Here is a 14423-nt window from a genome sequence, read left to right on the forward strand (position 1 = left end):
ACATATTCTAAGCTTTGATTGCATATATTTTTCTTCTTTACGTTATTTTCTATTTTTCTAAATCTCATGCCTGATCCCTTGAGCCCTGATACCTAGAGAGCCCAAGATTTCATTTAAGGGAAGATTGGTGGCTGGGGCTCTCTGTACATACTATCTTCATGTACCAATTAAATGCTTTTTTTTTTGCTGAAGAAACAACTATTTATCTGGTCTGTCTCATATCCCTTCCATCTGTAGGCTGGGCTAGGTATCTTATAAGAAGGTAGGGGCTTGGAAGAACAAGCTACCTGGGACTCTGGAAGTCAAAAACCCCATTCTAACATGGACAAGACTCCACCGCAGGATAGTGAACTTGCATTGTAGAAGGAGACACAACCTTCTGTCCACTATTATACCTTCTGGGGAAGCTTTCCCCAGTGGGCTCTGCTTAGGAGAGAAGAATAGCTGACCTTCAGAGGAATGAGCAGCCAGCCTTAACTGGAATATTGTACTAGAAAAGTGGGTGCTTTGATGAGTCACCCAAGCTGCTGATCCCCCAGGACTGCAGGGAACACATGGGACTGAGGTACCAGGTTGTACCCCAGAGGCTGGGTAGGCTGAGAAGTGACTAGATTGCTGTGTCTCCTAAAGGAGAATTTGCCTTTTACATTATCCATCCCATTGTGATGAGAGCTGCCTCTCTGGCCATTGAATATCACACCTAAAGATGCCTGGCATCTGGTGGGGACCACTGACATCCGACTTGCTTTTCTTGGGGTGTGTTTAGTCAAGCATCTATGTATGTGATTTTTAATGACAGTATAATCAGCTAACATCTGGACACACCAAAAATTATTTTAACATTTTCCTCTGCCAAGTCATTTTCATTTCCCCAGCTGTTGATGATTACAAACCCAGGCAGTGGCTAGTTCAAAGGCTGCATAGAGCAGCACCGTGGCCAAGCTTTTCCTGCCTTCAGTGGGGGAGACAGGTTTGCTATTGCTCATCGCTCTGACCTGAGTTCTGTGACCCTCCTTCAGTATGGGGCCCACCAACTCCTAGCATGATATACATGGGGATTCTTGGCAATATGCAGCCTGTTAGGATAGAAAAATGACTTTTTTAGAATGTTCAAGTCTCACAAAGTGCATTCCAACTATGAGTCTCTTGCCTCCTCTGATAGTAAGAGCAGAATTTCCCAGAGATCAAGTGTACGGAAGAGCTACTGGGAAGGTAAACCCATAGGCCATGGCACAGTCAGTTTCTAAGCCTGTTCTTTAAGAAATCAAGAAATAAAATTATATAATTTATACTAATGATGAAGTAGTTATTTTTATCTTCTGATTTAGGCAGCAGAGGTTTGGAACTTGTGGGGTATGTGTGTGTGTGCACATGTGTGTGCATATATGTGTGTGTATGTGTGTGTGCACCACAAGCATGAAAAAGTCCTTTGAAGCCAGAAGAGGATATCACAACATCTGGACTGTAGTTATAGGTGGTTATAAGCTGCCCAATGGGGGTGCTCAGAGCCAAACCCAGGACTACTTCAAGAGCTATAGGCATTCTTAATCACTGAACCATCTTTCCTGCTCCAAGAACTTGGGCTTAAGAGTTGGAGATCCTGTGTTTCCTTGGACAAGCTTATTAGCCTAAGGTGTCAGTCTCCCTTCTTGTCAAATAGGTATAGAAATAGAAATAGAAATACAGAAGACAGTTCTTAGAATTTTCAAATTAGTGCCTGATCCACCGGAAGAACTCAGTCAACAGTAGCTATCAGCAACAGGAGCTTGCCAATAACCTGATATTTACAGTTTAGAAAGGAGTTTTGGATCTGGGTGGCTTCACTCAGGGTCATTTTTGATTGAACGAATAACAGAAAAAGACACTGAAGCCCAACAAGATGAAAGAATAGCTCGTATGTGTCAGCGATGAGAGCCTCGCTCGCTCGCTCGGGAGCCCTGACGCCCCATGTTGTCTCCTCTTGAGTCTGTCTAACTCATGGAGAGTTAGGGACAGTAACTTGAAATCTGCAAAGATAAGGGAGATATCACAAAAATCCACCCAGTGTGCTCTGACCGATGCGGGAAAAAAAAAAAAAGGAATGGAAGCTATGGAGACAAAAAAATGCAAAGGTATCCTCAGCACGAGCTGCATTTTTCTTGTGGCTCATTGTCCAAGCAGCTAGAGAAGTTGGTAAGAGATTGGATGCTGCTGCCCAGTCATCTGGAGCTTGAGTTCTGATTCCTTTAGCTGGCAGGAGGTACCTGACGCCACACCCAGGTGAGGGAGATGGCAATGCCACTGATGGCAGCGATAACGAGGATGGCAGAGGACAACTGAGGCACAGAAGGCAGTCAGCCTGTGCCTGGCCCTTGTCTGCTTATGCCCATGTGGTCCTTACTACAGCTGTATGTGATGGGAGGGGGGGCTGTGCTCAGTTCTGTTTGGGCAGCAGAGGAAACTGAGGCACGGAGAAAGGAATGGTTTGCCCACAATCATCAAGTCCTGTCCCCAGGGTCTGTTTCTAAGTGACAGCATTCTATCCTCCCTCACAATGAGGAGCTTGGGGAGAAGAGCTTGTCATCCTTGCAAGACTAGAATAACTGTCTAAACGTTTGCCCCCATAATGCATCAGTGACCCCGGCCTTGGGCCCTCCCCGGCCCCATGCTAATTTTTCTCTGCTACTGGGGGCTTGGGGGTAGTTTGGCAAGGAAAAGCTGACATAATCTCTGACTTGCCTGGGGAACTTGAGAGGAGAAGGTCCCAAATGGCTTTAGGCAGGCACCAGAAAGAGGAAAAATGAAAACCATGTTAAAGATAAATTGAGCCCGTTCTTAAAAGTTAGAAAGTAGACTTAATTAGGAGCAGCTCTCTCCGTCCAAAACCACAAAAGTTAAAATGGGAAAATATTTCCAGAAATGCCCATTATGTGTTGTTAAAAAATATCTAAAGTAAAATATATGTTTTATTTTATACATGCCTCCAGCTAAAAATCATGCTTTTACTTCTCTCTCACAGAAGACGGGAATGTGAACCCAAATCTAGACAGCCCTGAATCAAATTTGAGGTGCTGCAAGGCCTGCAGTTTCCTATCAGCCTGATCTCACTAAAGCTCCCCCAAAGGAGGAAAGAACAAAAAACCAAAACAACACACACACACACACACACACACACACACACACACACACACATCCTGAAGCGCAGACAGAGAAAGAACAGTTCCCGATGGACTGGCTCCTCCGCCTTTGTTCCTATTCCATTAAATGGCCTTTTCTGTCATGGCCCCTTGCTGCCCATGCAGGCACATCCTTCATCACCCAGCCTGTTGTCCTCCTCTGAACTTGTAGAAGGCCACAGGTAATTAGATGAGGTCAGCCAGGGGGAGGGGAGGCCATCCAGGCTCACTGCTCCAACATGGGACCTCCAAAACTCAGAGGCAGGGGTCAGTACTGTTCACTGTCTTGTCAGCGAGGCTGTTAATTGGGTGACCATCTGAAGCTGATTCATGCTGTGGAAAAGGAGTTACTGTCTCCCCAGTGCCCCCCAATCTTTTCAACTACTGTTTAGAAAAACATCTTTAACTTGATTATCTTTTGAAAAATGATCTCTTTGTGACAAATCAGTACCCCTTCTGAAAAACCAACTTGTCCCCCAGAGACATTCTCGCTTCTTGATAGTTTTAGCAGATTGTCTAGAGTTCATTCTCTGACCTCTGGACTCATCAACATCCTGAGGCCTCTCTTGTGACTACCCCTAAGGGGTTCACCTGGGCACCCCAAATCACAGTTGAAAATTGTCTTTGTTTACCCGCCCATTATCCAGTAGCCTGAGAGGTTCTGGGGTTCACTTGTGCACCCCAAATCAGAGTTGAAAGTCATTTGTCCGTGTTCACCCCCTGGAGAGCTGTTTTAGAGCTCTGAATGCGTGTGCAGCCTTATCCTCAGAAGCATGAAGAGTTGATAGGAATTCTGTCTGGACTTTGTTCAGGGAACTTCTGAGCCCGGCACCCAGTGACACAGAAACCCAGGGAGGCACTAATTCCCAATTTCATTTTCTTGTTCTAGTTACGAAATGCCATGGTGAATCGGAAGACAGGGAAGTTTTCTATGGAGGTGAAGAAGACCGTGGACAAAGGGGTACCTTTTTCTCAAACATTCTTGCACTTCATTACAACAAACCAGTGTGAAAAATTAGCTTTGAAGGTTCTCTGTGGAATAAATATCTTTCGCCGAGCTCATTTCTCTCTTGTCTTTACTTATCTCAAACAAGATTCATGTAGTACTATTATTAACCAGACCACAGTGTGTCCATTTATTTTTATTGATTTCTGAAACATGTCATCCAGCAGACTAACCATGTTTTCTTTTCTCTATGACTTTCCCCCCCGATCTAGAAACGGGTTTTGGCGATGACAAATGACTACTATTATACAGACATCAAGGGTACTCCTTTCAGGTAGAGCTGACCATAACCATGGACATCCCATCAGACCTATCAGTGTGTTTGTACCCAACCTGCTGGCCTCTCAGAGCTCACCATCTGACGATAACAAACACCCTCCCAAGAGCCGGAAAGAGTGAGGAAGGGGCTTTGCCCAGGCTGCTCTTTGTCTTTGTCCTAGAATGGGGAAGACGGTTCAGGCCCACCCCAAACAGCCACAGTTTCTCATAGCATTCCCAACACAAAATCTCCGGGGCTCCCACCAAGGGTGGAGGAGACCAGTTCAGAGGGTCACCAGGTTCTGAATTCACCATCTCACTTGCTACCTCCTACGACCCTTGTCTCACCTTTGGTTTTCATGACCCAGTAATCCTGCAGGAGGCATTTCATTCCCACCTTGTGCTTCCATCTCAGCTTTTCTGAATGGCCTTCTGTGTTGTCTCTCCGTTACAGTCCTAAAAGTATGTCTTTGCCTAATGGTCTCCTTTCCCATGTGTACGGAGTATTCCAAAGTTGCCTGCCCCTGTTAAGCTCAATGTTGTTATGTGATTTGTAGAAAAAAAAAAAAAGGAAACTTCTTTTAGCAGGCTTGCTTCATGCTCCTGAGCTGGTATCTTTCAGAGTGAAGGGAAAGTTAGCCAGGATAGATTAATCTGAAAAGTAGATTCTAACATCATTGTCACCCACTACTCAGGATTGTGACCAGATGCAGATTGGAACCAGGAAGACTCAAGGAACACATGAGCCACTAAGTGGCTTTGCCAAATAAAGGGACTGATTTTTGAAAACAGTCTCTAACTTTAGACCAAAACAGAACGGCATTTAAATCAAGCCAATAAGAATGTGGGAAAGCAGTTAGACTGGGGAGGGGACCAGGCTGACAACCAGCCATGTGGCTGTGCTCCTCATTTGAGTGTCCCCAGGCTTAGGTTTGCCCTTGAGAAGAGATCAGCTTTTTTGGGGTCTCAGAGTCTCTGTCTAAGTTCAGAACAGAGGTGTGTAAGGTGGTAGCAAGGAGCAGGGTGTGTGGCCTTGGGAGGACATCCAGTGGAGGGCTTTCTGGAGGGGCAAGCTGTTGGCCACAAATCTTGCAAACACAACAGCAGCCAATTGCCGCTGGCATTTCCAATCAGAAATGACTTTGAAGCAGCTGCTTGGGCCTAAGAAAAACCAACACCCACTATAATCAGTGAGGTTTCTGAACGTAAACTGTTGGGAAAATTGTTTACAGAACATGAAATGAAAATGTGAAAATGGAAAATAAAATAGAAAAGAAAGGTTAGCCCACAAGTCTGTGCCAGTGACTGCCCTGGACTTCAAGGTCTGCTCTGTCTCTCTGCACAGTTTAGGTGTGGCGCTCTCCAGGGGCCATGGGAAATACTTCTTCCGAGGGAATGTAACCATTGAAGAAGGTAAGGTGCAAACTTGGGTTGGCTTCTCCGTGGGTATGGGGATGAAGGCCCAGAGCCAGCTCTGGGAGAACTGGAGATTGTGTGTGACTTTCAAGCCTCTGGCTAGTGATTTGGGCACCTGACTCAAATCACTGCCCTCTGAGTGTGTCTTTTCTTGCCAGTTTTGTGTGGGTTTCTGAATGACAGGAACCCCAGCTGGCTTTATTATATTGTTGTACGCATAAAGTAGTGGAGGCAAATTATAGGAATCTCATACCACCGTTATTCTTGTCATGCATTCAGTGCTAGGGGAAGAATTAAATTAATGTAGAAGTCAAGTCTAAGGAGAAGCAATTCCAAGAAAGATCTGGAAGCCTTTGCTTGGAGCATAGTTGAGCCACCCGTCTCAAGGGCTTTGTGTTATCCTTCACCGGGGGATAATGAGACAGTTGAAGAGATTGACAGGAGTTGGGAAGCAGAAGTAGGATCTGGTAACTCTAAGATCTTCCATTTTCATAAAGCGCAGGTGCACAGCGACTCCCATAAACATTAGCCATCCCAATCTGTAAAGGCAAAGTATCTGTCACAGAAATTGTTCTTTCTATCACCAACAGCCCGTTGATCCTAAGCAGTTGCCGTTTCCAACAGTAAACATTTGGAATTAGGAGTGTGCTGTTTAACAGGCTCTTATTCTAGAAATGACTTTGAGTAAGGCACTTTTGCTTAGCCTGGACTTTGGGTCAGATCCATCTGCTGATTGGCCCTGAAGTGCTTCACAGCCACTGGGTTTTATCTGACGAGGAAACCATGATGTCTGATGAAGCATAAGGGTTAGGAGGGGTCCACTCAGCACTGGGCAGAAGCAAGGATGTACCCATCCAAGAGCCAAACATATGGTCTCTCTTCTCAAAGACACACAAGAGGACTTGAGCCAACCTTGTGGCCTAGAGAAGATATGCACTTAAGGATGTGTTCTTAGAAGCCATGTTTCAGTTTCTAGAATTTTCTAGTTCTGTGGGCTATGTATAGCTTTGAGGGCATCAGTGCCCCTGCAGCAATACAATTCATGCCCAAGCCATTTGAGATGAGATGGAGGAAGTGCCTCGTGGTCAGAGCAGGAGAGGTCTTCAGTGGATCATTTGCCTCTCTCGTGTCTGTCCCCCTTAACCTGTCTCTCCATTGCTTGTCCTCTCATGTCTCTCTGTCTCTGTCTGTCTGTCCCTTTCCCTTCCTCTCTCTTTCTCCCTCCCTCTCCCTCCTCTCTCCTCCCATCCCCCCCCCCTGTTGTCTATTTTTCCCTCTCCATCTCTCATCTATCTGGCTTTTTCCCTGCACCAATGTCTTTTCAGTCTTTTGGACCATTTTTCTGGTTACTGTCCCCTCCTGTGTGTTCCATAGCAGTTAGGCTGAGCCATTGCTTGAGAGAATTTCAGAACTAAGCAAGAAATTAGTTTGAATACTTAGCAAGGGGGCCAAGTGTCTGATTATCCCCATAAATGAGATCAGACCTTCTTTCCTTGGTCATCTGTAAACAAAAGGCCTCAGCCTTGCCAGCTCCCTGAGGAAAAGAGCTCGAGAAAACTACTTTCCCCGAGGCTGCTAGTCAGAACCCTCATCTGGAAGAGCCTTGGCCTGACCATAGCTCTCTTCTGTTCCTGGAGTGGACAGTTCTTTGAGGATGGCACCCATATTCCGGGGTTCTGTAGCTAGCTCCTCACATGGATTGCCTATGCCTGCTGCTCTGAAGATGATAAACAGCAGGATTTACTCAGAATTGTGAGAGGTCAGGACTGAGGGTTTAGCTCAGCGGTAGAGGCACCACACCCTGGGGTCAGTTCTCAGCACCCCTAAAACAGTGTTGAAAGTTGAAGCCTGAGCTGGTCTTCCTGCTAATATTATGTCTCTTCAAGATCTCCTCTGACACATTGCATCTTTTATATAGTTATATACAATGATTGCTGAATAAATTGGGTGCATGTCGTTAGTCTCAGCTTTCCTGAGTATGGTTTTATCAGAAGGGGAAAGGACTGGAGAGAAATTAGATTTGCTTGGTATTCAATAACTCAGATCTAAGAAATGATAGTGGGGTCATCCCTGGGATCGCATCTGTGAGTACCATGATGCTGAGCCAGGGAGAGCTTCGAAGATGAAGGCAGAATAAATTGCAGTGAGAGAAGGAAGAGGAATGGACATCTTCAGCTGGCATCCTGGGAAGGTGCGGCCCAAGGCCTCTGCCCTTATCACTCCTGTAGTGAACACTCCTTCCTGTCACAAACATGGCTCACATGGGTCTTTGCTTTCTCCTTGGTGTAAAAGTCACTTTTTCAGTGATGCTTTCCCTGATCACCAAAGCAGAGCTTGGTCTGAAGCATTCTTACCCCTGCCGCTCCCTGCCCCTCCCCATATGTTCTTCTCTGCCACTACCAACAGATCAGCTGTTACAGGAGTTCCAACTTCATTTCTGTTTCTTCTGTCACTAGAAATTACGTCCCACGGAGGCGGGCTGTTTGGTTCTTGGGTTATTCCTAGCATATAGCACTGACTTATTCCTGCCTCAGGGAAAATAGTGAAGGAAGTGAGGGAGAGAAAGAAGCAGGAAAGGAGGGAGAGAGGGAGAGAAGGAGGGAGGAAACAAAGAAAGAAGTGAGTGAAAGGGTTAAGAGAATGTGTGTGCATATATATATTACATATATATAAAATATATAATATAAATTATAAAATGTATATCTCAAGATTGCCCTAGGAACTAATCACCATCATACTTAAACATCTTGTAGAGTTCTTGAGAATATTTCTTGGATAGGAAAATTGATGTAACTCAAGGATTGACAAGATATTTCCAAGATAGATAATCCAATGTTAGCAGATTACTCCATGTAGAACCAAGCAGTATTACGCTGGGCATCCAGTATTTTAGACATCTGTATTTGACAGGATTAAGGTATTAAAGTCATTGGAGAAACTTGTCTTCCTGAAACATTACAAACATTATCCGAGTACCTAAGCATGTCTTAACTGCTTGTCTGCAGATGACCCATTGGAATCAGAGAGAGAGGGGGTGGCTCTCCGGAATGCCTTACCTCATTGGTGCTACTGTATCAGAACACATGAGGCTATAAGTGCCCTATAAAAGTTTACTTAGCTACAGTTTCAGAGGCTTAAAGTTCAAGATTGGGTGGCCCTATTGGGTTGACGTTCCGGAGGCAGCACAGCATAGCAAAGGTGGGAAGGAATGTTCCTGTATGTAACAGGGCCACTCATACAAGTGAGGAAGCATGAGACCCATTATGGTGACCCCTGCATCAATCTCTTCCTAGTAGTAAACCAATCACCTAATGTAATGGAAATCAAGTCTCACTCTTAAAAGTTCCTACTTTCCTTGGGAGGTGGGGGTGAGAAGGGTGGGGTGGGAGGAGGGAAGGGAGTGAGAGTGGTGATCGCTTTGTAAAATGAAAAAAAGGATTGTACTAAAAAAATTCTTACATCATAAAAGGAAAAGTTTGTCACAAGGACCCAAAGAAAAGTTCCTACCCTCTTAATGCTGCCTTCAAGTTCCAAACACACACACACACACATACACACACACCCCTTTGAAAGACAAACCATATTAAAACAATGGCATATATCAGGAAGTCTGTAGTATTCTATGGATCTCCTCACTTCCGAGCTAGCCTCAGCTCTACTAACTAGTTTTCTAGACCAATGGCTCAATTTCACTCAGAATCCTTCAACATCTACTAGCCTTCTGTGCTAGCTGAACGTAAACTAGTATTGACAGTCTCATACAATTGAACCTATAACATCACTCTCCCAATTAGGTGCCATTCCTGTTTTGTGCACGCAGAAGACACGGAGAAGTAAATCTGTTAGCCTCACACGGGAGTTCAGTGGCCTGGCCCAGTTTTCAGTCCAGACTTCATGGAGTTCCCGAATCTAGCTTTATAGCTGTTCTGTTAGAAACATCCTTCTTTGTTGTGAAGTTGAGATTTCTCTGGGATGAGCACAGGGAGATATGGTGGTGCTGGCCACAGCAGAGTGAGAACGTAGTCTGGATGACTTTTTACATACATCCAGAGCCCTTGATCCCAGCCTATCCCTTTAGGGTTGATATCTACTGTGAACACACTCCCTCGTAAGTGCCACACTAGAGAATTTGAGATCTACTGGAAGAGGAGGAAGGCGGCTGCTTAACAATGCTTTGTCCTTGACTTCCAGGCCTGCATGACCTAGAACATCCCGATGTGTCCTTGGCAGATGAATGGTAAGATTTCATTAGTTGTTTATCAGCTTCAGGATTCCCTGCCCTCTTAGCCAGTTTTCCTGGTCCAAACACAAAGTGGGAAGATGCTCTGAATATTTATATGTTCTCCTTTGGGACCCTGTCACATCCTAGGTCCTACTGCAACACCGACCTGCACCCAGAGCACCGCCATCTGTCTCAACTGGAAGCTATTAAGCTCTACCTCAAAGGCAAAGAGCCTCTGCTTCAATGTGAGTGTGCTCTCAAAGCATGCCTCTGGGTGGGGGGGAGGGCAAGAACTGCAAGCCACGAAGGAACCTTAGGTTTCAAGAGCAGCTTTGCCTTCATACGGACTGTCAATCATACCCAGCCACGTCTCTCCCTGTAGAAAGGCACGAGAAATAATGGAGGTTATGACCACAGTACTCTTAGTCACATTGGCCCTGCACTCACAGGCTGTCTAGTTAGGCAGCTGGGTAAGACGGAGGTGATAAAGATGGAGGTGGACAAGACTGCACATCTCCGCTATTCCAGGCCTTCTACAGATAAGGAAGTAAGGCTGACCAAAGAATGACCTCAGGCAAGATCATAGCCTAGGCCTCATGGTTCTCCAAGAGTCGGGTTATCATGGCACCTGTTGCCTTTTATTCTATTCTAACCATTTCCCTTGGATATGCTCTGTGAGAACTAAATTGCTAGTGATCGTGGCCTACGGGTAGGAGGGAGACCCCCCCACACACACACACTGAAGGGCAGGAGCTCTGGATGCTCCCCTGAGGCCCGAGCAGACCCTCCCCATGACAAGCTAGTTCCAGTAGCCACAACTTGAACAGAGGGAGTCACCGAAAGGCCTGGCACCTGCTACCCTTCCATGAGAATCACTTATCAATGAGGGGAAGTCTGCTCGGCATGTGTTGTCTCACAGAAAAACCAGAGCAATCCCGGCAGAGGTGTTTGGAGACTCTCCAGCCGCACACTGACAGTTTCATGGGCTGGATTTGCTTTAGGGGTTATCCTCTGGTAGGAAAAGGATCAGGTGGGCAACAGATGAGCCCAATTTTTCATTTCTTTGAACTTGTTAATTACTGTATCAAAAATATCTTAAGCATAGCGATGTTATGAAAATGCATTTTTAAATTGAGATTTTTTTAAAAAAATGTATTGTTTATGGGTATGGGTGTTTTGCCTACATGCACCACCTGAATTTCTGGTGCCCACAGAAGCCATAAGAGAGCAGTGGATCCCCTAAACTGGAGTTACAGATGGTTGTGAGTCACTGTGTGGGTGCTCAGAATCAAGCTTCGAGCCTTTGTGAGAGCCAGAGCCATCTTCACTGATAGCCACATGGCCAGCTCTGAGTCCATCTTCCTTTAGTCCTCCCTTAGCTTCCTCATATGTTGTCATGTTTGCTTCAAGTACTTTTTTAAGAAAGCAATATCAGAGTTAGTACTGAAGTCTTTGTGTTTCCCTACCCTGTACCCTCTTCTTCCCCCAAAGAATGACTTTTCCCGTATTCGTTCACCGTTTCTCATGTCTCTCATTCATGCTCCTACTGTTGAAGTAGGTTTCCATGAGCTGTGTGTGGCATTTTTTCATTATCTTGCATATTAAACTGTATATACAGAATTTACCACCCCAAACTCCCAAATCCCAAATCTGAAAATTGTCTAAGCAACACTAATGACATTAGAACAGTCAGAAAATTCATTTGTTTTATGGACAAAATCACATTAAAATGTTGTTTGTAGTTATGTGCAGATTTTATATTTGAGGTATATATGAAAAAAATGAAATTTTTGTTTCCATCCATGTCCTAGCCCCACATCTCAATGTGTATGCCAAATGTTATAAAATTCCCCAAAGTCTGAAATATGAGCTATTTTGGTATCAAAGATTTCCATGATGAGACCTTCAGGATGTAGACATACTGATATAGTATATGAGTCACTGCATACAACAATAGTATACTGTGCAGATATATGTACAGTTCACTTTTACTCTTCATCCTTTTGAAGTCTGTGTGGGTCACTTCTCTCCATTGGGTTTGTTCACACTATCCACAGGATCCCACTATATAATCGCATCTCAACCATCGTCCTGACAATATGTGAGACTGATTATAGCGCTTATCTCATCCTGCTCGCGGGCAGACTGAATCCTGGCCCACCTCTGAATAGCCTCTCCTAGACTCATGATCACTTGGCCTCTGCAACAGTGCTTTACCCAGCAGGGACAGCTATCTCCCATTAAAATGAGGAAAAGTCTGAAACGGAAGAAATCATATCCTACGAGTCCCCATAATTGTCCATTGTGGTATTCCATTCTCATACCCTGCTGAATGCAGAGAGCTGAACTGATGGCTGTAGTGAGGACCAGAGGCAGCTTTTCCGGGAGGACTCAGTATGCTGGCCCTGGCATGAGCTGGGAGCTGGGAAGAGACGGGAGAACGCTATAGCGTGCACACCCAGCCTCACTGCTTGCTACTGTCTAGTCCAATTGCTTGGGGCCCAGGGGTATTAAGAGTGTATCAGGTATCAGGCTGTTTCATATTTGCAACCAGTGGGAAGTTAACTCATAAAGCAACACCCTGTAGAAGAACATAGCCTGCTGACCCCACAAACCAGCCCCATGAGCCGCTATGGTGTCCCTCTTTGGAGTCTAGCCAGAGCCTTCTTGTCTTCTGTCCTTCCCAATAGGTGACAAAGAATTGATCCAAGAAGTCCTCTTTGATGCTGTGGTGAGCGCTCCTATTGAAGCCTATTGGACCAGCCTGGCCCTCAACAAATCTGAGTAAGTGGCTGTCTGCATCCCCCTTTGTGGATATTTCCTCACAAGCTCCCCCAAAACAAAGTTATGTTTTAAGGAACTAAACTGTTTCAGAAGCCTGGTGTTGAAGTTTTCTAATTTCCCCCTGAGCTCCAAACCACAGAGCTAGAACAGAAGTAGTGGCATGGGTTTGGATGGCAGGCAGGCTCCGGGGCTTGACGTGGAGTTTCTCTGAGTTTTAACATGACATGAAATACAGTCTGCAGAGGTAGGGTGACACTTCCGACAGAGGGTTGGGAGAAGGCACTTCCTGCCTTGCCGCAGCCCTCCCCCCCCCCCCCCCCCCCCCCCCCCCCCGGGGGGGGGGGGGGGGGCCCCCCCCCCCCCCCCCCCCCCCCCCCCCCCCCCCCCCCCCCCCGTCACAGATTGGAGGGGACTTGGGAGGAGGCCAGGGCAGGCCAGGGGAAAGGGATAACACTCTTTCAGGGGGGTGTCAGTTACTGCTCTGTGGTTTTGTATGTGAAGTGGAAGAGGGGGTGCGGGTGAGGGAAATCCAAAGTAGTTGATGTCAAAAACGAGGGCTAGAAATGTGTTAGCGGCTTATTATTGCATTCCTATTGGCTCTCCCGAGACCCTCAAGCAGCAAGCGTTCAGTTCTCTCGGTCCATGTTCGCCATTAGTTTCTTCCTTTGCCTTTCTGTCTGGTGTATCTGTTGTTCATTCTTTCTCTGCCACCCATCGAGTGTGTGTGTACTCTGTGCACTAGCCAGGCAATGGGGAAGCAGGGGTAATGCAGACGGAAGACAGATAGTGACTGCCATTAAGGCTTCTGCGGTATGTGGAGCCATTAACACTTGGGATCCCGACAGTGAGCAGCAGACAGGTCGACTGACAAGACCTGGAGTGGAGGGGGCGATAGCACCAGTCGAGGGCAAGGGGAACTTCGGGAAGGGAACTAGCGAGACCTAGAACCACTAGATGAGAAAATGCTTGGCACAGTTTAAGAATGAGAGGTTACTGCGGAAATGTGGGGGGCACGGAGGGGTGGTGTCAGGTGCCGACAGGGTGCTGCAGCAGGCTGGGCAGCTCTGGACCTTGAGAGTCCAAATAGAGAGTTTGGAATTTCTTTTTTAATTTATTATCATGATGATGGTGGTGGTGGTGGTGATGGTGGTGGTGGTAGCTGTAGTAAGGATTAAACCCAGTGTGAGGCACATATGGGGTGAATGTTCTACCACGGAGCTGTATCCCTTTCCTCAAGATTTTGGATTTTATATTCAGAATATAAATTTAAGAAAGAAATTTTAAGAAAGGAATAGAACAAACAGATTTGCTTTTGTTTCTTAAAAAAAAAACCCTCTCTATTACTGTATATAAAATAGAGTTTAATGGGGAAGAACAGCAGCCCAGGCTCCGAGATCCCCAGGTCTCTGCTATACATGTCCGGATAGTAGACACGCACAGACGAAGCTTCAGCTGTTGAGATCCTCCACGGCCACCCCAAGCCCTTCTGGTGGCTTGTGGTGTGAGCCAAGAGAGGCTGAGGCTCCCACTTGCGTTCCCAGTTTGGAATTGAACACTGGGCAGCTAGTGATGGTTTTCAGGA

General features: G+C 46.0%; 1 protein-coding gene across 2 annotated transcripts in view; it reads left to right on the plus strand.

Annotated features, from left to right (window-relative positions):
- Window positions 1-14423, plus strand: part of Cacna2d3 (calcium voltage-gated channel auxiliary subunit alpha2delta 3) — a 798817-nt gene that overhangs the window by 629375 nt on the left and 155019 nt on the right. For both annotated transcript variants that reach the window (XM_050158222.1, XM_050158221.1), the window contains exons 18-23: window positions 4045-4116; window positions 4374-4435; window positions 5765-5832; window positions 10027-10072; window positions 10205-10302; window positions 12748-12841. In XM_050158222.1, coding sequence (XP_050014179.1) covers window positions 4045-4116; window positions 4374-4435; window positions 5765-5832; window positions 10027-10072; window positions 10205-10302; window positions 12748-12841 — 440 coding nt within the window. The remainder of the gene's footprint in view (window positions 1-4044; window positions 4117-4373; window positions 4436-5764; window positions 5833-10026; window positions 10073-10204; window positions 10303-12747; window positions 12842-14423) is intronic.

This window comes from Alexandromys fortis, unplaced genomic scaffold (assembly GCF_014885135.2).
Source record: "Alexandromys fortis isolate MF-2015 unplaced genomic scaffold, M_Fortis_MF-2015_v1.1 scaffold_106, whole genome shotgun sequence".
In the NCBI taxonomy this organism is placed as follows: domain Eukaryota; kingdom Metazoa; phylum Chordata; class Mammalia; order Rodentia; family Cricetidae; genus Alexandromys; species Alexandromys fortis.